Raw genomic sequence first — 27448 nt, forward strand, 5'->3', positions numbered from 1 at the left:
AAACAAATGATCAGCTATTACTGTTTCCAAATAAGGGAGATATGAGGCTGTAAAGTTGAGAAATTGCGGGGTCCATACAGAGAAACGAACAAATGTACAACAACAACAAGACTGCAGTAGGAACAAACGTACAGTAGAAAATATTCCACAGCATCCAGTGACTAACGGGCCTGATATAGGATTCACACAAAAGGGAACACATTAGAGTAACCGTAGAAAGAAGAAGTCCCATGTGATATAATGCGAAAATATGAGCAGCAAGTTTCCTGTAGACTAGCAATTCCAATGGCGCTTGTGAGGATTCGATATCTCGAACCGTTCCCGAGAGCTAGAAAACGAACTACCTTGCTGTTGAAACACTGCATAACATTCTGCATGCCTTCCAATCCACAGAAACGATGACATAGGGCCTGAAAAGAGTACAGAAAACCTGTGGCACGAAAAGTAACAAATGTGCCATAAGAAAATTACGTCAGCATAGATTCGCTAAGATTAATGACCTATAATAGGTGTCAGTTGAGAGTATAGGAAACGTTAGCATGTGAGACAACGATGAAGATAAAACACACTGCATTCAGGTTAACTGGAATATACAGACGGAAAATATTTTAACATAATGCACCGATACATACAACAGAAAAGCCATAGATAGTATGGCAAAAAAGAAAAAAAACATACATTTCTCGCTCTAGCCGCACACTCGATATGACATATCAAGCCCGTTAGGCATGCTGTGCATGCTGTGATCTACTTCCTACTGTATATTTGTTCCTTCTGCAGTCTCGTTGTGCATTTTTCTGTTTGTCTGTACGGATACTATAGTTTCTAAACTTTACAACTTCATATCTCACTTATTCGGCAACACTGATAACTAACCTTTTGCTTAGTTTCTTTCACATTTTATGCCAATTGTTTTAGTGACATAAAATGGTATAATTTCTATTTGAAAAACGGTAAGTTTGTGTTGGGATGGCAAAACTGCTTGTGTAACAGTACTGTCGTGTTCTTGGTTACGTATCCCCCTCCCGTAGGTATCAGTTTACCTGAACACAGTTTTCATTTTCTACCTTTTTCCGGTATCTTTGAAGTATAACTCGGCCCAGCCTCACCCGTTCACTGTTTGGTATCGTACATGTCGGGTAAACAAGGCATTTCCGCACCGAGTAACTATCACCATGATGATTAGTAATTCACAATTAGACAGGGTACCAATTTTCATCCAGGGTTCGCATACATCCCTTGTGAGTATGAAACCTATCAAGTGATAATCGACTGTACTTGTCAAATAAAACAACATGGACATGCGCAATGCAATGCATGATGTAACTTGATTAATTGTAGAACTGTTAAACAATAGTTTAGCTTTAAGCTTAATTTATTAAATATTAGTTAGTTGGTATATAGTTTGAATACAGGAAGGAATATATCCTTCCTGGTCCGAAGATATTTTCTATTCAATTACCTGACACATCAAATCCGTCACAGGACATCTAATGGGAAAAAATCTTAATGTTCTGATAATCCCAATATATCTATCTATCCATCTATCTATCTATCTATCTATATCTATGTATATATATATATATATATATATATATATATGTGCTATGTGATCAAAAGTATCCGGACACCCCAAAAACATATGTTTTTCATATTAGGTGCATTATGCTGCCACCTACTGCCAGGTACTCATTATCTTCGACCTCATGAGACATCGTGAGAAAGCAGAATGAGAAGCTCGGCGGAAATCACGAACTTCGAACGTGGTCAGATGATTGGTTGTCACTTGTGTCAGAAGTCTGTATGCGAGATTTCCACACTTCTAAACATCCGTAGGTCCACTGTGTCTGATGTGATAGTGAAGTGGAAACGTGAAGGGACGTGTACAGCACAAAAGCGTACAGGACGACCTCATCTGTTGACTACAGAGACCGCCGACAGTTGAAGAGGGTGGTAATGTGTAAAAGGCAGACTTCTATCCAGACCATCACACAGGAATTTCAAATTGCATCAGGATCCACTCCAAGTACTATGACAGTTAGGCGTGAGGTGAGAAAACTTGTATTTCTTGGTCAAGCGGCTGCTCATAAGTCACATCTCACGCAGGTAAATGCCAAACCACACCTCGCCTGGTGTAAGAAACGTAAACATTGGACGATTGAACAGTGGAAAAACGGTGTGGAGTGACGAATCACGGTACATAATGTGGCGATCCGATGGCAGGTTGTGGGTATGGCGAATGCCCGGTGGACGTTATCTGTCAGCGTGTGTAGTGTCAACAGTAAAACTCGGAGGTGGTGGTATTATGGTGTGGTCGTGTTTTTCTTGGAAGGGGCTTGCACCTCTTGTTGTTTTGCATGGCACTCTCACAGCGCAGGCCTACAATGATGTTTTAAGCACCTTCTTGCTTTCCCCTGTTGTACAGCAATTAGGGGATGACGATTGCATCTTTCAACACGATCGAGCACCTGTTCATACTGCACGGCCTGTGGCGGAGTGGTTACACGACCATAACAGCCCTGTAATAGACTGGCCTGCACAGAGTCCTGACTTGAATCCTATAGAACACCTTTGGGATGTTTTGGAACGCCGACTTCATGCCAGGCCTCACCGACCTACATCGATACCTCTCCTCAGTTCAGCACTCCGTGAAGAATGGGCTGCCATTCCCCAAGAAACCTTGCAGCACCTGATTGAAAGTATTCCTGCGAGAGTGGAAGCTGTCATCAAGGCTAAGAGTGGGCCAACACCATATTGAATTCCAACAGTACCGATGAAGGGCGCCACGAACTTGTAAGTCATTTTCAGCCAGGTGTCCGGATACTTTTGATCACATAGTATATATATATATATATATATATAATAAGGGAGGGACTAAATTATAGTTTGCAGCTTTATCCAGCGTAAAGCAGGATCGAAGCCCATTTTATCCAGTGTATACCTGAACATCAAGGGGGGCTATAGCCCCAATTGGATCCGCTCCTGTATATATATATATATATATCTTACAATGAACACTTCTTTCTGATATACTGTTTTTCCTCTTATTTAATTCATTGGATTTCAAAGATTTACAACTTTTGTACCTTCTGTCAAAATGTTAAATTGTCCCAAATTGTCTTAGAACATGTATCAACACTATTTTAATAGTTTTTGACTTGATTTTAGAAATACTTAGTTAGTAATGCATTGCAGATTATATATATTACATGTTTTCCTTTTGCAGGTGCACCACTTGTTGATATTTACGAATATTTTTCGCCCACATCTTGCAAATATATGAAAAATGGATATTTAATGTACAGCAGATGCAAACTGTAGTATTATTGAATAGAATAATCGAAACTCTCAAAAACATTTAAATAAATTAAAATGGAAAAAAATGTAATAGCTTGACATCTGTGGTGCACCTAAAGCGTTATGATGCACAATAAAGCAACAAGTTCAAACTGGAACATTCTAAACATCTGGCTGGGAAAATATCAACAGTGCATTTTTGCCAGAAGTAGTGGATGAATACACTATACACCGATTGATTGTAAAATTTCGTGTTGGTGACACAACATTGAAAAATGAGGCCAGTGGTTACCACCTAACAGCATGTTTTAATGAGGTTCTCAGTACCCTGCGAAAGTGGACCATTGGAAATGTGTTCGTGCAAATGCGAATGAGTTAGATGTACATTGTCTCACTATCGTTCGGCAGTTTCGCGCAACCTGTAAAGTGAAAAGCTTTGACTCACGGATTTCACTTGAGTTGACCTCGAACAACAAGGATCGCCGTCTGGATATATGAAGTTTTCGAAGTTTATTGAATAACTGGGAAAGTTTTCTGCATTGAATTATTACTTCCGAGATATTTGATTGTCCTACGACCATCATAAGAGTTCACCATAGAGCCCGGATTGTAATCAACGTCCTTGATGAATCCCTAAACCACTCCTCCGGCCATAGAAGGTGTTTTTGCTAGTATAGTGGTCTATGGTAAGGGTGTTCTATCATATCTTTCTCCTCGAAACGATCACTGCGAATTGTTACAGTGTTGAACACCATGAAATACACCTCAAACTTATGCGTAAGCATCCAACAATGGTTAACAAACATTATGTCCTAATGTTTGTTAATGCATGTTCACATGTCACTGAAAGAAAAGTACAGGCTTTTCATGAGTTTAAGTACGTCCGAATAATTGCAAACTTTACAGATGAGCTATGTTATATCACAACGAAGGAGTATTGATATTTAGTAATTTATAGAGGTCGCATACCTGTAAGATAATGGTTTGCTGTAAATCTTATATATATTCTTAATCTATACCAAAATGATAAGAACAACACAGACAAATTAAAACCCTCTTTTTTTCATTTATGATGCAATTACTTACAATATGAATTTTTTTTTTAAAAAACAAATAAGTAGTTTTAAATAGCAGTAATGGCAGCTAAACCAGTTAATTTACTACTTTACATTTCTTTCTTTAAAAAGTAAATAGATAAAAAAAAACACTGTCATGAAGCAAAATACAGTTGTACACATAGAAACTACTATCTAGATTTGAAAACTTCAATATAATGTAATATTCTAGAGCTTCCTTTTGCACTTTTCTATACCTTTCGTTGTTGAAAAGAAAACAATTAAACGTTCATTAGATATGCAAATTGAAGTGCAAATTAGGACTAACAATTTGAAAGTGTTCTAAAAAGCTTCTGCTCAACCAAAAGCTTAACAATAAAGCGTATGTTTTTTTCTTCTTACAGAAGTAACAACATAGTTCTGAAAAAAAATCAGGATTTGTTCATGCTATAATAGGTTTATTGTACCCAAATGACGTTGAATCTTCAAATGTGCATTGTACTTTTGTGTGTTAATAATATGAAACGAATACCTAATGAAGGTGTTTAGTTCTATTAGTCAGACAGTATTAGAAAAAAATAAATATTTCATTTAGCATCTGTAGGAATATTCTGAAAGCCAAGGGAGATAATGTATGTAAAATACAAATGATTAGTGACAAAATAGTTTTGTGAAATTGTAAAGTTGATTAAAATTTTACGATCCAAACGCTATCATATACACTTCGTGTAGGCTTAACTAACACTTCGTGATGTATCCTACACACTCTTGTGTACTAAATCCTGTTCAGTCTAAGCTCTAAACTGCGATAAACAAAGCCACGTGAAACTAAATCTCGCTGATTTGCTGTTGGCCTACAGACGCTTGTCCTCCTCCGCAAAATAGTTCGTGTGATTTGATTATTACTTTTACTATGAAGCTCCATATAAAACTGCTACATTATTATAAATGACAAAAATATAATACGGATTATCTAATAAAACTACAATCGAGTGTAGTTAATGAAACAATAGAAATAAACACTAAGCATGCGCAGTAATTATGGCGCCAATTCAACTGTGGAGGCTTGTTCTGCTTTCAAGCGTAAAGGCGGCTGGCATGAATCCCGATTTCGCGAGTGTCGTGGTGAAACACTATTAATAACAACAAGGTAAACCTTTACTCACTAAATAACTATTGTTAAGCAGCGAAATTCAAATATATTTGTTTTAATCTTTCGAGTTTTTTCCTTACTTTCTTGTTGCTGTTGTAAGTATCTGGGCAACACGAGATAATATTGTCAAAATGCACGTCTATAATTTGCTCCTCCCCGTGGGGAGTGGGAGTGATACATCACTAGCCAATCGTATTTGTGACGAGCGGAAGGATACAAATATTTTAGTTATCAGAGTTTAGATCTTAAGCTGAACAGGGAATAAATGTTGGATCCTACTACACAGGCCCTACTAACATTTATAGTAGTAAACAGTGTAGAAATTATAGCTTCAAAATCACAAAATTCAGGGTTCAATCGTTAGTATTGTCTGGGAATTCCCAGGAAATATAAGTTTGAGGTTAATATTATTGTATCATTAAGTTTCTCGGGATTATCTCAGTTTCTCCCATGTTGTTAATGAAGTATTAATTTCGTAATATTTTTTTTTTCATTAGTAATCATTCTTCTTTATCCAAAGAAAAAATAGCGGTACGTAAAATTAGATACTTAATTTCATTTTATTTCATACAGTTACAGTCATTGTGACCTTTTTCTTCCACGTTTCTCTTTCAATCTCCTGCCAAATCCTCTCGGCACCTCAATATTCAGGATAGATTTCGAAGCTTCCTCGGACTTAACGAGCGAGTGATAAACACGCCAGAGAGCACATTACTTATGACGACTGTTGTAGGTAAGATTTGTGTGCGTTTTTTTTTTTTTGAGTGGATTTTAATGTATTTTTATGAAGGTATATCATTGTTTTTTGAGTATTAGTTTTATTGTTTTGCAAGAAGAAACTAACTTCCGCAGCCATTTCAGGAAGAGAAATCCAACAATCTAGAATCGTGAATCCACATAGAAGGGGAATACTTCAGAATTTCAACTCTGAGTCATTGAAGCAGGGATGAGTACTAATAGCTTCTTTCCAACGTGATGAAATCGCAATTTTGTGTTTAAAGGATCAACTGAAGATCAAGGTATTGACAAACCCGTATCCTCATCCAAAAGTAAGAATACCTTTGGGTGTGGAACAGAACCCCGTAAGGCATCTGAAAATCGAAGACTCTGGGTTATGTTGACCAAGAGAAAGAAATGTGAATGACTGGGTGTGTTTGCATCTTACATACTATACAGAGACTATGATACAAAGCACTACTCTTAACGTGGGCTCCGAACCAAACCATAACCGAAGTTTGAAGCGGAAACAATTGCCGACTATATAGACCATCATCAATCGTCACACTCCGTGCTCATGGGTTTTCTCGGGGTTCTCCTGTTTCCTCCCACTTTTTTCATTACACCATTTCATTCATTTCTCATCATCACCGTCTCCTTTAGCCTAACCGGCATAACCGTGAGACGTAAAACTAAAGATTTCATTTCATTTTTCATTTCAATCGTCACACTACAAGCCGTTCCTCACCTATTATCTTGCCCCCAAAAGAACTGGATTACAAGACAACGCAATCAGTCCAGGCAGGAAGATAAAACGAAATGTGTTGATTTTGTGCGATGAAAATAAAAATAATGAAGTGGCCAATAAGATTTTCCCTTACACCAATGGGATTGCAATCATGAACTCCCTTGTAATGCCAACAAGGAATTTAGAGAAGAAAGAAAACGGGCGTAGGATGTTCCGTCATGCGCTGATAGATGAGCTTGTACATCGTGTGAGGACTAATCGGAGAGATCTATTACAAAGATGAAACCCCAGCAAATCTAAGAAAGGAGGAAATGCCCTTTCTAAAATGTGGAACACACTCCTCTGAGACTAGAGACGAGAAGACATTGTGCAATTTGTAGAAGGTTGAAGCAGAAAGATTTGGAGACATGAGTTAGTTGTAGTAATAGTAAGGAATCTTTGTTTCTTCCTATTACTGTTCTTTGTTGGAAAGAACTGAACAGGGCTACCCAGAAACAAAGGATGTGTTTCACAATTTTATTTTTGTGATAAAATTTCCCTACAGCAATTAATATTGTAACACAAGTAACTTTCGTTTTATATGTCCGAGAATATTTATGAACCAAGTGTGATGTTGATTGCTTTCATATTTAAAAATTGTGGATTATTTTACTAAAATCTCTACATTTTCTAGTATCAACATCGTAATCACTTAATGTCTATTGAAATTTTATACTTTTATAAGTAAAGTATGTTTTTACTTTTGTAGTGTGACTCACAAATATGTCCATTTCAAGTATAGTTTGTATAAACTACCTAGAAATCTTAAAAATTACAATCTTAATTCTTCACAAGTAATATATAAAATTTACAAAGTTCTTGTAAATAATACGAAGTTCATAAAACTTTGTCAGTGTGGAGACAAAGCTTCAGTAACCAAAATGTGGCTTTAGATTCAAAAGGCAAAATGTCATAGTCCACAATGGCATCGGGCGGTGATTCAAAGGATATCTCCTTTACTCACCAGAGTTTAAGGAGATAGTGTAGTTAAGGATTATCCATTTGCTCATTGCTACCTTCGTAATATGTAGTTATAGGAATACCCCTTTGCGTCAGTAGTTGGGACTTAAAGAAATCTCCATAACACAAGACGGTCTCGGGAAATTGTTTAGGAAGGTTAGTGATCACCACTGGAATTAATGTCTCTGTTCACTTGAGATAATCTTTTATGTTCATTTTTGGAAACGGAAAATGATATATTTTTATTTTCTTTTATTTATTTATTTAAATAGAAATATTATTCACGCAATTGCTAAGATTACGCTCTTCCTTGTTAGTCGAATCAAACAATAGGCATACTAATGTAGATACATCTGGTACTTAACATTAGTGTATATTTTGCATATGCTGTACATAAATAAATAATATATTCTATTAAAATAAGTACTATTAGAGTCCAAAAGAAAACGTCATTTTAAGGCCATAAAAGTGTACTCTTAAAGATCTTGTCAAAAAAGACATGGGGGAATTTGCCTTCAAGTATTTAATTTTCTTCACCCGGATATCATTTTTCGTTTGATATATGACTTATCGTTGGATTTGATTTAATTTTGATTTTCAGTTTAGTATCTCTTTCATCAGAAAGGCTATATGAGATGTGGACTTTCAGTTTAACGTGGAATCCAAACCACATTGAACTTCCGTCGGGAATCGAACCAGGATATCCTACGTCAAAGGAGCGGAGAGTAACCGCTTACCCACGAGAGAACTCGACTATATAGTGGAGATTGTTATAGTTAAACAAAACTTAAAGTTAAGGGTTAATCATAATTTCTGACCGTTCTTTTGCTAGTATCATAATGAAGATCTTGATGAGAGTATACTTGATTATCTGTTCTATATTAATAGGTTGCCTAGTTATCGTATAGTATTATTTTTGGGTTATTTTCTTTCACAATTTTCTCGAAAACTACACATGAGGATATTACACTCCCGTATATCATTTTGCTCATCTTAATGATACTTATCGATTTGCGTAATGTGGTATTTTAAGACGTTTATGAGAACTAATAATATTCATTGAGATAAAAGGTATGTGACGTACGGAGAAACGTAGGCTACATGCGTAAATCATGTAATTTTCGGCCTTAAAACGTACAACTGTATGTAACACCCTGCAACAACCGTGTAACTGAAAATAAATGTTTTGTACTAACTTTCCGAATAAGTGTTCCGTATGAACGTACTTTCCGTACGAAAGAAGAAATTGTATATAGGCGGTCAGAATCCCACATACAGATGGATATAGATAGATAGATAGATAGATAGATAGATAGATAGATAGATAGATAGATAGATAGATAGATAGATAGATAGATAGATAGATAGATAGATAGATAGATAGATAGATAGATAGATAGATAGATAGATGTAATACACGTATACGTACGTAATATACAGAAAACTGTTGCATGTCAAATATCCTGGAGCGGCACGATGTAACATGTAAGCGGGAAAATGGCAGTGCGTGTGTGTATATGTAGCATTTGGATAACGCACGTTCCGTATAGATTTCCGTAGTAAATATATGAATTCCATATATGTGTACAATATTATACAATGTATTTTTCTCGATGTCCACATAAGTATTATTCTCGGTGTTGTAGAATTTATTACACTTATTAGATTTCTAAATTTCTGTAGGGAGGCTCGGTGAATTTTTTGGCTGCTATTCAATACCAGGGTTGTCAACGCCTCGACAGACAAGTCGTGAGAGATAGCCCGCTTTGGATTGTGTTATGCTGCCTGTATAGATCACTGTTACTGTTTCATAGTTTATGAACAGATCAGTAGACCGCTAAGTGGCTTTGAAATAAAATAGTAGCCTTCAAACCTAAAAACATAACTGATGTATGTCAACACATTACCAATTACCTCTATATTAGTTAAAATAAAACTGTAACTTTGATTCAAATTACGTGCAACGCGTGTAGTTTCCTTTGAGATTCAAAATGAAATTAGGAGAATTAGGTCCTGAAAAAGCTAGTTTCTACACATCAACTTGTTCTTTTCTTCATAATGAATTCAATTTACTGTTGTTATTCAAGCAAAAGAAAAATTTTGAAAAGTACGGTATTAACGGCTCATTTTATCGCTACCTTAAGAGAAAACCTAAAGATAAAGAACACCTGAATTTTTATTTTAAGTTTTAGCACGGAGTGTCTCAGTTGAGAAAAGTTCTGTTTTTGACGTGTCCCCAAATAGTCTCTTAATTAACGCTACGAATTCAAAACTTCATGACATCCACTTAATCTTTCTAGATCTGTGTGCTATTTAAGCGTTCTACTTTTAAAACCTACCTTAAAGTTCTTAAATACATAACAAACCCTTTGAGCTTGGGTGCCTGCAACGAGGGGCAAGGGGGGAAGTTACCTCCCCTGGATTTTCGAAGACTGTTTTTGGAAGTACATATCAAAACTTACTAATCTACTTACTGTCGTACTATAGTACTTAATATATTTGTATTAAATAAAATAATTATTTATTCTAAGTTGTGTGTAAGTAACTGTTGTTATATATGGTATTGTTATGTGCACATGTTCATTAAAATGTGTTTCAGTGTATTCGCGACTGCGGGATACTCTTCCAGATATTGGTTTTATCGGGATACTCCTGTTTCCTCTCACATCTTCATTCCACTGACTCTTCCATTATCATGCATCTTCCTTAATCACCCGTCTTCCTTAGCCTGACGGGTATAATCGTGGGCCGTTAAACTGAAGGTTTCATTCCATCAGCAGGTGTTAGCAATTTTATTTTTCAAATTTGGCAACCCTACGTCCTTTCCTGAATATCCAACTGCAATAGTAAGGCCAAGGTATTGTTGAACCTGCAATTTTCTGTTTGATATAAAGAGTCAATTTATCACTTCTACAGGATGCCTATAGTTTTTATTTATGTGATACTTATACATGCACATACGATACTTATACCATATAACTATACTACATTTTAACAGCATTAAGGCTACCAGACGTCCCTATTTAGTCGAGATAGTCCCTTCTTTTTGGTCTTAGTCCCAATTTCGTTAGCTGAATTCGGGACGGGAAAATGTTTCTAATTTTTCTAAAACACTGATTTATTTTATTGTACACAGTCGTTATTTTACACTACATAATCTATAACGTTCCTTCCTAACACATGGAACTCAAATCGCCACATACTTTTTTCTAGTCAAAAGCATAAACACAGAAATAGGATAACTGAAAATCAAAGGAAACTGGAAATTATGGTATATTATATTGATGTAACACAACACTTCTGAGTTGAATAAAAACTGTAACAAATAGAAGAGTGTAGATGAGTTAGTATTTGATCTGCATAACAAAATGGGAAGTGCTAATTTAATGCTAGAAATGGAGGTATCGTAAAGCTCAATGTCATGATATAGAAGCAACCATCTCAAATCCTAACAGCCTGAAAATGCATTTCCTCTTGTATAGTGCTTATAGTCTCTTCACAATTTGCTGGAAAGCAGTCAATGATGGAAGTCAATAAAGAGCGTAAGTTCCAGATTTACTTTTATATTGTATATTAATAGTGATTTGATAGATAAGCCCGAAATGTAATAATAATAATAATAATAATAATAATAATAATAATAATAATAATAATAATAATAATAATAATAATAATAATAATAATAATAATAATAAAAAGAAATATCCAAATGTTGTTAATATGTAAGAGGCAAATGTAACATACGAACTGAGTTCTAAGAGAACACTTGTGCCGAAAGATGTTCCTGTGTATCCTGGCTCACTCTAAACCTTCCTCATTCAGCCCAAGTTTCATATTAAAATAAACTACCGAAATTGCCATGTATTTTTAATTTCCTATCATTCGGTTAAACAGTTTCAGAAAAATATTTGGATTTCACGCTCAAAGAGTATTGTAACCTTAAGCAGTAATGGAATGACATTTTACCGCTGTTGTATTAACAAAATATTCTTTACGTTTGTGTTGCAATATCGCAATTATAGCTATCCATTAAGTCATTATACTGCAACTAAGATTCATTTTATAAATGCAAGTACGTTGAAAGAACATGACAGAACTATCTTTAGTGTTAAACGGTGAGCGGACAGAGAGAGAAGTATCTTAGCAGTGCAAAATTAATAGAAATATTTTTGTATTACTTAAAACATATCATATTTAATAGATTAATAATGTAGTTAGTATTGCATCTAAGGCAGATTTTTTGATGGAAGTTACTATAGGGAAAAAAAAAGAGAGAAAGGTATATTTAAAATTTCCTCGTCTTTTTAGCTAAAAGATATGGTTGAAAATTTACTTATGACCACTCTAGTTATTGGTTAATTTAGTAACTTAATAATGCTTGTATACAGTAGACTTACGATTATTCGGCCTAATGTGGAAGAACGTCAGGCCGGACAACAAAAAAGCTTGAGAGGACGGAGTTTTATAATTATTCACTTCTTGCCCCACTCATGCCATTAATTTTTTTTACACCAACGCTCTTAATCGTATTTTTTGATCTCTTAGTACAGACTAGTAGTTTATATATATCAAATATTTATTACAGAAAAAGTAAGACCAAGAGCAAAAAGATTGTACACTTTTTAGATAAATTTTATAATGTTTAACTTAATTGCGGGAAAAATAATATGATATAGACTGTACATATATACAATGTTAATTTAAGCAAAACACTAAAGTAAAAAGTAAGCCTAATTCTGGTATAGGTGATTTAAAGTTCTCTTACAGTTCATTCATAAATGATTAGACTAATGAGAAAAGGTAAGCCTAAAAGAATCAAAACTTACAGTTTTCAATTTTTTAAAAATGTCTTGATAGATGACTGTTTTCCCTTGGCAGAGTCGCGTTTTCATGAAGGCGTTACAAGTTAAGTAGACTCTATGGCCTACGGAATCCGAAGGTTCAATGCTGCATTCACATAAGTTCTCCATTGACTTCTCTTCTTAGACAACTGAATCCAGTTTTCACTTTCTATTTCTATTTCTGCGAAATCTCTCTTAATATTGTCCTCTCATCTGCACCTACGGATTAGACTTCCAGTTGAAACTTTGAAAGCATTCACACTTTCTTCCATTCTGGCTATATGACCTGCCCACCTGAATTTCCTAAACTTGATGACCCTAACTTATGCAATTCCTCGTTATAAAGTTTCCGTCATTCCCCATTCCCGTTCTTCTTGAGCCCGGATATTCGTCTCAGGATCTTGTTCCCAAATGCTGTCAGTCTATGTTCTTCCCTCAGAGTAAGCGACCATGTTTCGCAACCATACAAGAAAACATACATTATTATCGTTTTATATATTTTAAGCTTCAAATTCCTTGACAGAATTCGCGACTACAAAGGATCGACTAGATAGTCTTCGTTTTATTACAGCGTTACAGTGTTTTCCCTTTTCCTTTCTTTTTCGAAACTAGGCGAGACAGTTGTAAGTCTACTGTACATCATAAACGACCCCAAAATGAAAAAAAAAAAAAAAAAGATTATGATAAAATATTACATTTATGATAACAAAACGTTTGGAACATTTTGATCCGATTGAAGTCCCAAAAAAAAAAAAAAAAAAAAAAAGTTGAGACAGAGCTGTCATTCTCTTGTACAAATTAAATTTTATTACATATATAAATGCAGATATGTAGATAAAATATTCTGAGAAATAAGCGCTTTTAATAATCGCAACGTAATAATGGGTTTTTACCTTATAACCTTCTCTCCGTGAAACTTATGTAGGCATATATACGTACTGGTAATACACAAGCACGTACTGATACTCACGCTTCTACCAAAAGGGAAGTACAAAGAAGCAATGTTACGCTTTGAAATCACTCGTACGTTTCAGATACCAGAACTGATTCTATTTAGGTTAATGTTCTCTTTTTATCTTGATTTGCATTCTATATAGCATGCTTCGTGTTACTCACTGAATTCCTAACTCTATGAGAAGAGTCATTTTCATTCTTGTCAAAAGCACCCGGAACGGTATAAACTACCTGGCTTTTGTATGCATTTCACATAGGGGAATATGAGGGGAGAATACATTCTGCTCTAATTTGTAAAACATTGCAATGTTCAAATAAAGTCATTTACCCCGGTAACATTATCTAGTTATTCGCTAATCAAATTAAAGTGAATAACTACATAGGAAACTTAATATTCTCTGATAATACACTCATAATGAACACCCGAATTAACAAAGTGCTTTGGTAGTTTGTAGTTCTCAAAATACGATAAAAACGAAGATTATATTGTCGACGACGATCTTCTTCAACAGCTGTAGACGAATGTGCTCATTTTGAAATTTATGAAAAATAACAAAATCCATGGACGAACTATTGACTCTCTAATTGTATTTAATGTGGCCTGTTTTACAAGTTATTGAGTGAAAAGTATCACAAAAAACACAGACGTATCTCACTTTCTTTTCATTTGTATACAGCAGTTGGTTAATTCAATATTCCATTATGAGCCTGTGAAAAGTAAAAACAGGGCTGGCGGAAGGCCTGGGTCAGACGTGAAACAACACAGGAATTTTAGAGTACTCCAACCTTTCGGCAAGGGACTGATGTAAAATAATTATCGCATGTTACTTTATATCTTTGTTCTTATGTGACTCCATGGTTCGCAAGACTATATAGTCTGAAAGTTATTGGACTAGAGGCCGTGTCTCATTTATCCCCAAGTAAAGAAAACCATCGAGATAGTACTACGTTTTACATCCAGAAGTAACTAGTATTATATTCCAAATTTATCAGGATTCCCTACCATATATTGTATGAAACAACATCTTCATTTCTATGGGATATAACTATTCATCACATGCGACACTTTCACTAGATTTCTAACATTTTTGGCAATTCGCTATAAATAAACATCAATGCAAATTTATCTTTTTACCGGTCTTTCACGTCTTCCGGCCCTAATATCAAAGAGTAAACATTCCACTAGTACCAACATTCTATCTCTAGACATTAATGCTCCAAAAATTCCGGGACCTAACTTTCTTTTAGAACAGTAACTTTTCAATGGTATGTTTTGTAAACCCAAAACTCCTCTGCTGTATAACAGACCAATAAATATAAACAGTTCTTGTTTCGATGCTGTCAAATTTCTAATTTCTTCTCGGCTTCAGCTTCAGTACATAGTTTTTGTTTATTATAGACAAAAAAAGAATAGTTTATAAGCAAACTTAAAGCACTGCAAGGGGGCCTTCCAAAACTTAATACTTTGAAAAGCATACTTTGTAGGGCTTTCAGTTAATCCTAGAAAATTTGAGATACACCCGCACCTGGCACTGGTATAGATGAGTCTAAGACTTCCCATAGAATTCCATCCGTAGTAAACTCCAAGTTATGTTCAGGAGCTGCGACTGTCCCTAACTATTACATTTATTTTCATTGCCTGATCCATCACTTTCTTCATTATAGTTTTCATTTATATCATTGTCTGATATATATATATATATATATATATATATATATATATATATATATATATATATATATATATATATATATATATATATATATATATATATATATATATGACACAGTGTGCTCATCGTCTGATTCAAAGCGCAGGTTATCCTCTTTACCATCAAAATCTTCATTTTCACTACCTTTAGTCAGTTCATAATAAGTTTCGAACCAATGTCTTGACAAAAGTTCTTACCAGTAAGTCAACATTGCTACTTTTGTAGAAACAAGAAGAGTGACATTACATAAGTCTTTTCATTCTATTTTTAAAAAAAGTTTTTTAGTTTGAATTGCTATAAGGCTTGGGCTACACAATAAGGATAATACCTACACAGAGGCAGGGGAAAAGAAAAACTTTGAAATCACCGAAGTACCGACAAGTAAAGACTGTGTCTTTTCTGATATAATACATATTTAAGTGTATTGTTTATGTCTTCACTGCTATATATATTGTAAGAGTTCAATGCACGGAAACACAAAAGAAAATTTAAACCATGGAATGAACGACTGTATGCCAATAATAATAATAATAATAATATAACGACAAAATTATCTTTGTTCTTATGGCTGCTGTTACAAGATTAAATTTAATATTTTAGTTCGACTTCTTTTTTCTTTTTTACAAAATCAAAACAATATTGGAATTATAATTTTTACAAAATCAAAACTATATTGGAATAAACTACCTACGATCAACAATGACGCAAGAGCGTCTTCTAGGATTTTCCAGCATGTCAATTGAATATGATATCTGCGTAAACTAGAAATGGATGGTTTAATTAAGGACTTCGCAGGAAAAAGAGACTCGAAGTTCATTTCACTTAAAAATATAGAATTTCTGCAAATAAAAGGTAATTTGTGTTAAGAGTACATAAAGATACATTTATGGTCGTTTTGTTATGCAAATACACTATTTGTAAATAAATGTTCCATCATATGATTCATCTTGTGAATCAGTGTTACACATCATTATAAATCATTATTTGTTTTTCACGTTCTGTAAGTTTTTAATAATTTACGCAGAAAAATCTGTGTATTCATTTACATCTATTAATGCGTATTTCGCATGTCGTTTAAAGAAATTTTTGCTTTGTAGACATAATTTTTCCATTAATTTGGACATCCAAATTCAGACTCAGTTTCGTAATTGATTACGTCAACCTTCAGAAACAGAATGCTTCAAAATGGTATAGAATCAAATTAAGTTGATCGAATGGAAAAAACAAATACTAAGAACAAAGGGGAGGAGGCAACCCATTTTATTTATTTATTATTATTATTATTATTATTATTATTATTATTATTATTATTATTATTATTATTATTTTGTATTAGTAACATTTTTTCCTTGAGTCGACCCTGGTAAACGGGTTTACCTGGTTCTAACTTCCCTTCTACAAGATATCACTTACACTGCCGCCACAAGAAAACATGTTGACCCTTCCATCCCATGTACAGGCAGGCCGTGGACAGGCAGTATGTACCATAATAAGTTGTATAATAAATATTGACCTAAAAAATTCTATATTTTCCTTTTTAAAAAATTTCTCCACGCTCCAGGTGTTTATTATACCAGCAGACCGGCTAAATGAAGCTACCATAAAAATTGATCAGGTACACACAAAGTGGGCAGCTCGGCCTGAGAAGCAATATCTTTGTGTGTCCACATGGTGGGATGCCTGACGGCCTGGTATAATTAAATCTTTCAGTTTTATGCCACACGAATATGCCGTGTAGGATAAAGGAGTATTTCATGATGAGAATGAGTGAAACGAACAATGAGCGAGAAAACAGAAGAACCTATGCACGCGGTATTTGTCCACCACTAAGCCCACTTAGCGCAAACCAGGATCGAACCAGGAACCCCACGCGTCAGAAGTGAACGCTCTACCACCGAGCCACAGCAGCTACTGAGTCACGCACTATAACTTAGTTCAAAACCACGCAAAAATTATACAATACGTAGAGATCAAAAAACAAAAGTTTCCAGCAAATAAACACAAAAGTCAAAAGTTACAGTCAGCGTTACAGTATAATGAACCAATGAATAACAATATTAGGAAACATTTATTTTAAATTATAATGACATGAAACACCAGTAAGCAAATCATACAGAAAACACATCAAGGAATGCAGAAACTCGGTAGATGTTCCCCTTTTAAAATATTACTAAAGCTGTCCTCCTTTTAAAATTGTCACAGTAGTTGAAATGTCCACATGAATGATTCAATGAGCTTAAGCGTGTGTGTTAATACGTGTACCTGAAAACCCCTGACATTTCGTGATCGTTACAAAAGGTTATAATCCGGGAGCAGGAGGTACAACTTTTAGTCTAATCCTGCTTTGTTACGAATGCAAACGTATTTCCATCGTCTTTGCTTACATTTTAGGTGCTGAATCCATTATTAATGAGCACCACTCTATGAACATTGCAATTACCTTAGAGGTAAAGAGTGTGGATTTTCTTTTCACCTTTATCTTGTTTCGAGTACTATTTTGTCGCGTTGTTTACTATAACATATTCACAGGATAATGCCAATTTATTGCTTGGTGGATTAGAGTTTAGCGACCGTTCAGCATCGAGACAATATGGGACGTGGGTCTACAATTTAACATGGTAGCCGAACCATGTGAGCTTAAACTAAGAACCGTAATTGGGTCGCTGTAATTGACTCTATTCAAAAAATGCTATTATTGGTAACTATAAATATATTTTTTTTAAATTTTCATTTTTTCGGAAATCTATAGTGAAAATTTATACGAACAAAAAAGAATTTTACATACTTTTAATATATGGTTCATGTTATTTTTTGATGAACAGTGAAGAGAGGCAATACAAAATAAAACTCAATTCAAAATGAATACAAAATGAACAAAAGAGACATAATAAAGTGTCACATTTTCCCTACGTCCTAAAACATACATTCAAAATCATTGGCAATTTTTACATTTTTAGAAAAGACAATATCGCTTGCAATATTTCTTGAAAAATTCGACTTCCCTTAAACAACATAGTTTCTAAATGACACTGTAAAGTCACGATTACCAGAACAAAATAGACTGTGGCTTGGTCGGATGGCGCTGTAAGTAACGAATATGACAAAAAACTGATAAAACACAGTTATAGAATTTAAAAATAGCATACTAGTAACTTAAACCAACTACAAATTTATATACCAAATTACAAATATATATATATATATATATACAATGCATACAAATACAATGTATGCATTTTTATACATATTAATATACCATAAGGAAGAATCAAATCTTATGAACAAAAGTTCGTAATTGATTTTGGTTTGCCTGTTGACGTCCACCCCCCACCCACCCGCTAGGTCTTGCAGTCTCTGCAGAAGTAAAATATTTAAAATCCTCATTGATAAAGTTTCCCCTCGCTGCTCCACCTATTTCAACACTGTTTCCTGGGCATTGTATCCTTCGGTTTGAGAAATTCTGTCCAAGATTTCTGCCATCACTACTTCGTTTTCATTAGCTTCTGTACCTTTTTCTTTTAACATCATATTAACAATTTCTTCATCTGTCGCTTCATATTTCTCATTCTGCGTAAACCATACATTCAAGTCCTCCACATAGGGCTCATACGTAGCTAAGCGGTTAGCGAACACGCCTTTCATGTGGGAGACCGCGTTCGATTCTCGATGGGAGCTCATGTGGTAGGGATTCCACATTAATCAGTAGGTCACGTCTCACATAGCCTCGCTGCTGAAAGGGACGTTAAACTCAAAATCAACTCAACTCAAGTCCTCCACTATTGCTTTATCACATCCAAGCTGTTTTTCTTCTGTCGTTCCGATTAGCCTTCTCAAGTTCAATACTTTCTGGAGATTCTTCTTGTCTGTCACCTTTACTCAACAAAACGTTTCTAAATTGTTGTTGAGCTAACACTTTCCCATGAATAAGTTATGTACTAAGCAACGTCCTTTAAGTTCAAACTTTGGGAACTCTCGATCATATTTTCTCGATCAATAGTATACTAAAGTGGACAATAGATTCTTGCTACATTGACCCTGACAATAACACTTCAGGTACACCACAACACGATTTCAAGACGTGCTACTCAAATTATTCTCCATGGATGCTGCATTCCAATCAGCGTTATTCTCTAGAAGTAGTTCGTGCGAATAGCAATTCCTTTGAATTCAATTACTTCATTTTACGATAAAACTGGAATGATTTAAAAAAGTAGAAAAATTGTTTTTGGTAGCCTAATTTTATTACCAGTGAGGAAAAAGTGATTCCGAGAGAGTACAGTTCAAAAGATTTCACGATCATTTCAACTTGCAACAATAATCATTTGCTTTCTTTCTTTGCTGTTATTCTACATAGACCTATTTGAATATTTCAGTTCCATCAGTCCATTAATTATTAAAAAAAATAACAGCACCTTTATTAGAAATGGCTATATATCTGAATCAACATTAGGCAAACAAAATATAATTTCAAAAATATAAACGTAGCAAATTATTATGTCTAGTTGTTTGGAAAGATTAGAGTAATCTACAATTCAAAGAGGAAAATGCACTACCCATACAGCACATGGATGTCCATACGAAATCCCGATGATATCCCACTAGGATGTTAGAATCTCCCAGGGAAACCCAAAACGCACCATGCAAAATATATGATCTCATATGCTCGTCTCTATGACCGCGTACATTCCTGAAAACAGGATCAACCTACAGGATAAAAATGGGACCATTTTAGGATAGAAAAATTCTCACAATAGTCCCAGTGAGACATCAATGATATGTTGTATTTCCCAAGTAGGTCCACAACAAGCTATCCCACAGGGATCCCATTGGGTTTTTTCCATGTTTAGGATTTTGGGAACAAAATAAGACGTCCCTGGGACGTCGTGTGTTGTGTGGGTAAACACAGATAAAAAAAAAGCACAAATCAGACTAGATTTCATTTTATAATCGGCGCAAGTTACAGCTATATATATTTCTCCTATGTTGGAGGTAACCAAGAAAGTTCTGTCGCTTTTTCACCCACCAAATTCGAACATCGATATGTTACCTAAGACGTACCTAGAAGATCAAAGATAGTCCCCATCAGCATCGACGACATTATGCCAACGTTTTGAAAAGCTATGGATTTCATCCGGTAGAACTTGGTGGGCTGTGAAGCGAAGAAGGTACTAGGGAATTGAATTGGTGTCCTCTAAGGTGGTTGTCCAAGGAATGGAACAGATTATGAACGGAAGGTGTAATGTCTGGGGATTATGGCGGATGCAACAGTGTTTCCCATCCAAAGCGTAAAATGGTGTCCTGGCTCGTTCTAGCCACGTGGGGCTTAGCGTTGTCCTGTAACAGGGGGGCTCCTTTGCGATTCAGTAGTGCTGGCTCCAGAGTTTTGAGTTTCTCTTGAACACGACTCACCAAGTATCTAGTTGCATCGATGCTCTGACCAGTTGGTAGCAGTTTCCGATGCGAGATGCTGCGAGCAGTCCACCAAACACACAGGAGGACCTTCTTCTGGTGCAGTGCTGGTTTCGGCTGTTTTGGAACCGGTTCATGGGATGCTAACCAATGATGACGGCACCGTGGAGCTTTGTAGAGGATCCACTTCTCATCATATGTCAACAACCTGTCCAAAAATTGCTGGTTCCGACGAGACACCAAAGAAACACAGGTGTCTGTTCGCATTGCCTTCTGTCCGGATTTAAATCATATAGGACCCATCGACCCAACTTATAGTGCTTCCCAAGTTGGTAGAAATGCTGCCGAATAGTTTCTCCACTCACACTGGATTGTAGACTCAGTTCCTCACATGTCTGGCCGCTGTTCGCCTCAATTGCTTCCCGAATGTCCTCATTTTGTACATGTATTGGTCTTCCGGCACGTTGTGTTTCTTCGAGTGTTTCGCCACCGTCCCCAAATTCGTTAAACCACCGCTGCACTGTCCGCGTAGTTACGACAATCTCATCAAAGGTCTGGAATATCTTCCGTCCCGCTGCAGCGGCATTTGATCCGGTTTGAATTCGTACAGCACACACGCCCTTTCTGACGCTCTGTGCCGGTCCCATGTTTACTCTGTCCTTACGTAAATGCACGGTGTAACTGAACTGCTACAACCAAATAGTCTGTTGGATATACCCGCACCAACAACTGACCTTCGAATTATGCCCATTCGCTTTCAATTCACGGTGTGAGGGGCAACTGAACACAGACCCCACAAAAAACGGTAGAACGTTCTTAGTTGTTTTTATAATATTAGAAGTTTGCTCCGACTTAAAAATGAAGACTATTATTGATGTGTTATGTAATTATATTGTAGTTTTTATCGCGCTTTTTGGCGTCTATTTATTTTTTAAAACATTTTTTGAACCTGATGAAGCCAAAATGTTAGTTGGCGAAACTGTCACACGTATGTAGTTTTTAATGTGAATATATTCTTTTGTTTTCGTATGTTGAGCAATATTATATATATATAAGAGCAAAATCAATTTAATAGTTTAGATTTAGAAAACAAGATAACTGACCGCTTATTAAAGACAGCCAAGCCACACGGATGGAGTCTACAACCACATTGAACAGGCAAGAAAAAACAGTAGAGGGGAAACTCCCTTTCCCACCACTTGCTTCTGGAAGGAATTGATTGACACAACACGTCAGAAAAGCATAGAGTGTTATCGTCACGGTTAAAGTCTCTAAAACCCCTTGATCCATGGGCTGCCAGACTCCCGTAACATTTGGAGGTAGAAACATAGCCTTTATTTCTCTGTCTTCAATTTCTTCGTTTGGGTGAGAAGTATTATTCAAAACTAATAGTGCGTTTCTTGGCAAAATTACAATGTATAATTTATCCAAAACTTGTCAGTCATTAAAAAAACATTCTTGGAAAGTATCTTAACTGGTCCAAACACTTTTCTGGTTAAAATGTTTCATTGGAAGAGCAAGTTTGGACATATTCTGAAAGCTCTTGGATTTTTCTTTATTTCCCTTTCATAGTAAGTTTCATTTTAAGATTTGCTGTCGCATTAATGTGGCAAGGATCGTTACCCTTGAAATATATTAGATTTGAAATCCGAATTACCTTCAACGATAGCTTATTTCATTCTCTTGGTAGAAGCTTTTACAAATAATGTGGCGGACAGGCAAATCGAACAGGAAAGAGACTATTTTCTTACGAAAATAATTAATAATAAGAATATGAAGCAAAACCGGGAAAATCAAATATACAATAGTCAACTCGCAAAATTGTGAAACAGGTTAAAATTAGAAGACATTGCAGGACAAACAAATTATAAGGTTGTTCTCTTAAAACAATTAAATTGTGTAAATGAAAGAGTGCCTACATAAATAAAGAAGAATCGACACAATAGTGGGGTGCGCTATGTCTGAAATTACACATCCGTGTGCATTTCTTGTTAAAATTGAACTAACACTTGATTTTTGTTCTTTCGGTGATGCTTTAAAATTCTGACACGGTTGCCATGTTTTCGTACATCCGAATCCAATATGGTGGCTATCAAAGATGGCCACCTTCGCGAATGCACAGCACTGCCTTTAAAAGCCTATTTCTCCCAAACTAATTGACCAATCTTCATGCAGCAAAATAATTAAGTTTTAAAACTTGACAAGAATTATTATTTGTCAATGCAATTAATAACGTGATAAATAATTTTATTTCAAATTTTGCACATTTTATTATGTGTTTTCTTTATATTTTTTAAAAATAACAAGTAAACGGCAAATAATTGAGAACAACGTTGTGTACCTTTTAAAAGAGTAATAAATTGTCTTTAAATTTGCATGTATATCATTCATTTTGGTTAAGAAACAACGAAATTATAACAAATTAATATTTTCTTTTTTTGCTTGATTTTTCCAGAGGGCCGCGGTGGCTCAGTGGTAGAGCGTTCACCTCTGGTGCTTGGGGTCCCGGGTTCGATCCCAGCCCCCACCAAGTGAACTTTGTGGTGGACAAACACCGTGTGTGTGGGTTTTCTCGGGGTTCTCCCGTTTCCTCCCACTCTCTTCATTCCACCATTTCATTCAGCACTCATCATCACCGTCTCCTTTAGCCTAACCGGCATAACCGTGGGACGTAATACTTATAGATTTCATTTTTTATATTTTTGATTTTTCCACATGAGCAGAGGGAGACCGAGACCTATAGAAAAACTAACCACGAATCTGTGATCTACTCTCCAAGACAAGTAGTTTGATATATCGCATGCTATACCCTGACAGACAACCCTATTAGCGCACCTCAATATCACCATTTATGCAAAACTTCTAGAAAGTTCCAGAAATAGCCATAAAATTTTAATGGAAAGTTCTAGGAGGCTCTAGAGTCTTTCATGGCATTTTATTAAAATGTTCTAGAACTTTCTGTACTTTTTCTAGCATTACAGAACTTTCTAGAACTTACCCGAAAATTCGAGAACATTTTAGAACTTTCTTGAAAATTATAGAATGTTCTAGAACTTTCTCGAACATTCTACAACTTTCCATTAGAATTCAATGGGGTTTTAGATAGTTCCATTAAAATTGAATGGAAGTTTCTAGAACTTTCTAATACTCAGACAAAGTATATAAGTTGGCGGAAAGTGAAACTACTCATAGTTAGCAGGGGAAACTGTGCGGCTACTTGCCGAATTTCAATTGCAACGTTAGTATTGTATCTTATCACTTGCTTTACGTTACCTTAATCCTCTTGTGACTTACTCTTCGTTTCAAGTGTTTCCTCAATTCTTTCTTGTATTTTCAGAAATGAAACTGCGTAATTAACTTACAAGATGGAATCACCAAATCCGAAAGGACTTAATTATAACCTCTGTGTCGTGTACCAGGATCAGAAAAGAAGAGACGTAACTCGAAATCCATCTCTTGAATCACTAGAAAAGCTAATAACAATTGCAGTGGACAGAAGCAAATTTGGTGGTCTTCAGTATTCAGCGGTCGCATCTCTTCTTAAACCGTTCTCTCCTGAGCATCTGCAGGAAAAGGCAGCATTATTCCACAAAGTCTGCTACTCTAGTTTAGTTCACAAAGGACACTATGATAAATCGAAGCGGAGGTATGAGGAGGCTTTAAAATATGGATCCATAGTGCCTACGGTTGCATATTTTGTCAAGACGTTGGGGGTGAACTTCATTTAGTGCAGACGTTGTCCATGGGGCAAAAAATTAAGAACGTTGTTGAAAATAGTTCTGATGAATTGAAGAGCCGCCTTCTCGCCTTGTTGAACGAACCCGGTGACGCAATTGCATATGACATGAAATACCATTTAAAATGCTTGGTATATGCTGAAAGAAGAAAATCTTTATCAGAACCACATGAAACTGGATTGTTAACATCTTCGGCAGACGTTTTGGCTGACATCGAATTACTAAATATCTTGCAATGCACAATTTTATCGGGATAAAGATGCTATAATAAGTACGCGGGATGTCAATACAACTTATCTTAATCTTCTCTCTGAGAAAAGTGGAAAGATAGTTGATGGCAGCTATAAGCGTTATCTGAAATCACAAATACAGAAGTTACCAAATGTGAACTTTGTCCGTCCACCACAAATGAACGCTCCTGAGAATCTCTGTACCTCCAAGACGATTGGAAAGGCCGTTCATAGCTTCGAAAACATTTCTCATGCTGACGCAACTGCAGTACTCAAAGCATCACAAATAATTCGTGACGAAATCCTTGCCAGTGAACACTGGAAATTTGATGGATCTTTTGATGGGTATAGCTCTCCGCCAATCCTCCAACAGTTCATGCGTTGGCTGATACAAGGCTGTAAGTCAAAGATGCAGTCAACACAACGAGTTGATGAAGTTAATAAAGCCGTGAACAACTTATGCTAATTGGCTGTCGCTAGCTGTAGATTTGACAGTCAAATTAACTATCAACCAAAACATGACTATAGTAATTTCCGACAAACTGATACACCATTAACCATTGGGCTTCCGCTACTGATTCATCATAAAACAAAAAGAAAGCAGCTTGTAAATGCATTCGAGAACTATGGAATTGGAGTTAATTATAAGAAAATAGACGGCATTGAAGTTAGATTTGCCCATGCAATGCAGACAGAAGTGAGACAGTATGATAATGTTCATATACGTCCATTCACAGTTAAAGAGAAACCAGTGTAGTTTGCTATTGATAACATCGACTTTAATGAAGATACAACCACAGGAAAAGACACTTTACACGGAACTTGCACCGTAATGTATCAAAAGCAGTATTCCAATGAAGTAACGATGGTTCAGAAGTTGTGCTTCAATCCTGAAGGTAAGATCAGTCACGAAAAACTTGTTCCAAGTGTGTGTATTCGTCAGTTTTCAGCTCCAGTTCCTCAGCCACAGACTCACAAAGATTATTGTATTTCTAAGTCAAGTGACGAACTACAGATGTGCAATGACAAGGACATTGTGTGGATTATGTCATCATGTGCATGCATAGCAAATTCAAGCACATGTGATTCACAAGAAGAAAATGAACGTAGTGGGTCAAAACCTGTTTCGAAGTTCATGATTCCTTGGACATTGTATAACGCTTTTCTGTCCGAACCAGTTAACAAAACCAACGTTTCCGTTATTGCACCCATTTTAAGAATTCCACCCACAGAATATTCAGCACTATTTATAGCCCTGATGAATGCGCCCCGACGCATCTATGATTTAGTTATGAGCTTCAATTCGCCATGCGTTGTAACCGTTGATATGCCTTTGTACGAGAAAGCACAGAAACTCATGGCCCGCGAGGATATGAGAGGAAAACTCGTACTGCGTTTGGGTGAACACCACACTGTCTTGGCATGCTTGCGTTCTCTAGGATCCTATATTGAAGGTACTGGGCTTGATGACTGTTGGGTTGCTGCTGGAATTTACAGCCGCAGTACCGTCCGTCAAATTATTCAGGGAAAACATTTATGCAGAGGAATAGAATCACACGCGTCTATGATGCTCGCTCTCTATTTCCTATATCTGGATTCCATATGTCAAAAATATCCAGACAAGAAGACAGAAATATATCCAGCCTTGGACCAGCTTATTACTGCGTTATCTTCTGATCCAACATGCGCACAGGAAATTAGAGAAGAACATAATGTTATGTGCACTATTCAGGAGGAAAAATTTGGAAGCATTCTGGAAGAGGAAGATGGACAATTGAGTGATATGGCTAAGTTTGTAAGGAACTATATGAAACAATTTGAAGCTATGCTGCGCTACATTCGAGCCACAAGGGAGATCAACTGGTCCCTTCATCTTTCTGAAGACAATTTATTACTCTTCTAAAAGGTACACAACGTTGTTCTCATTTATTTGCCGTTTACTTGTTATTTAAAAAAATATAAAGAAAACACATCATAAAATGTGCAAAATTTGAAGTAAAATTATTTCTCACGTTATTAATTGCATTGATAACTAATAATTCTTGTCAATTTTTAAAATTCATCATTTTCTACATCGTTTAATGTTGGTTGCACGAAGATTGGTCAATTAGTTTGCGAGATATAAGCTTTTAAAGACAACGCTGTGCATTTTCGAAGGCGGCCATCTTTGATAGCCGCCATATTGGATTCAGATGAACGAAAAAATGGAAAACGTGTCAGACTTTTAAAGCATCACCGAAAGAATAAAAATCAAGTGTTAGTTAAATTTTAACAAGAAATGCACACGGGATTACACAATACACCCCACTACTTAATATTGAAAGATTCATGCACTTACCTTCACTTCGGCATACATGTTCTTGAAAAGAGGTACTCTGCTTGATTCTTACCTGCAAATAAATATAAATAGGTTTAAAATGGCTGATAAATAATTAAAATACTAGTTATTACAAATGGTCTTAAATGTAATGAAATTCCCGTTACCTTTAATACTTCATGTTTAAGTCCTGTACTGGTATATGCTAATTGAAGAAGAATGATAACAAGATAATCAACCCTAGGAACACCAAAAAAAGGGGGGCTCGGAGGCCCACAA

At 35.7% G+C, this 27448-nt stretch overlaps 1 protein-coding gene across 1 annotated transcript in view; it reads right to left on the bottom strand.

Annotated features, from left to right (window-relative positions):
* LOC145666676 (adipokinetic hormone/corazonin-related peptide receptor variant I-like) overlaps positions 1-27236 on the bottom strand; it is a 648921-nt gene extending 621685 nt beyond the window's left edge. Inside the window, exon 1 of the mRNA XM_081734151.1 lies at positions 27191-27236. Within this exon, the coding sequence (XP_081590277.1) occupies positions 27191-27208 (18 nt within the window). The 5' untranslated portion in view covers positions 27209-27236. The remainder of the gene's footprint in view (positions 1-27190) is intronic.
* Positions 27237-27448: the final 212 nt, after the last annotated feature.

The sequence above is a fragment of the Thermobia domestica genome, chromosome 12 (genome assembly GCF_964235325.1).
Source record: "Thermobia domestica chromosome 12, izTheDome1.hap1.1, whole genome shotgun sequence".
Taxonomy (NCBI): domain Eukaryota; kingdom Metazoa; phylum Arthropoda; class Insecta; order Zygentoma; family Lepismatidae; genus Thermobia; species Thermobia domestica.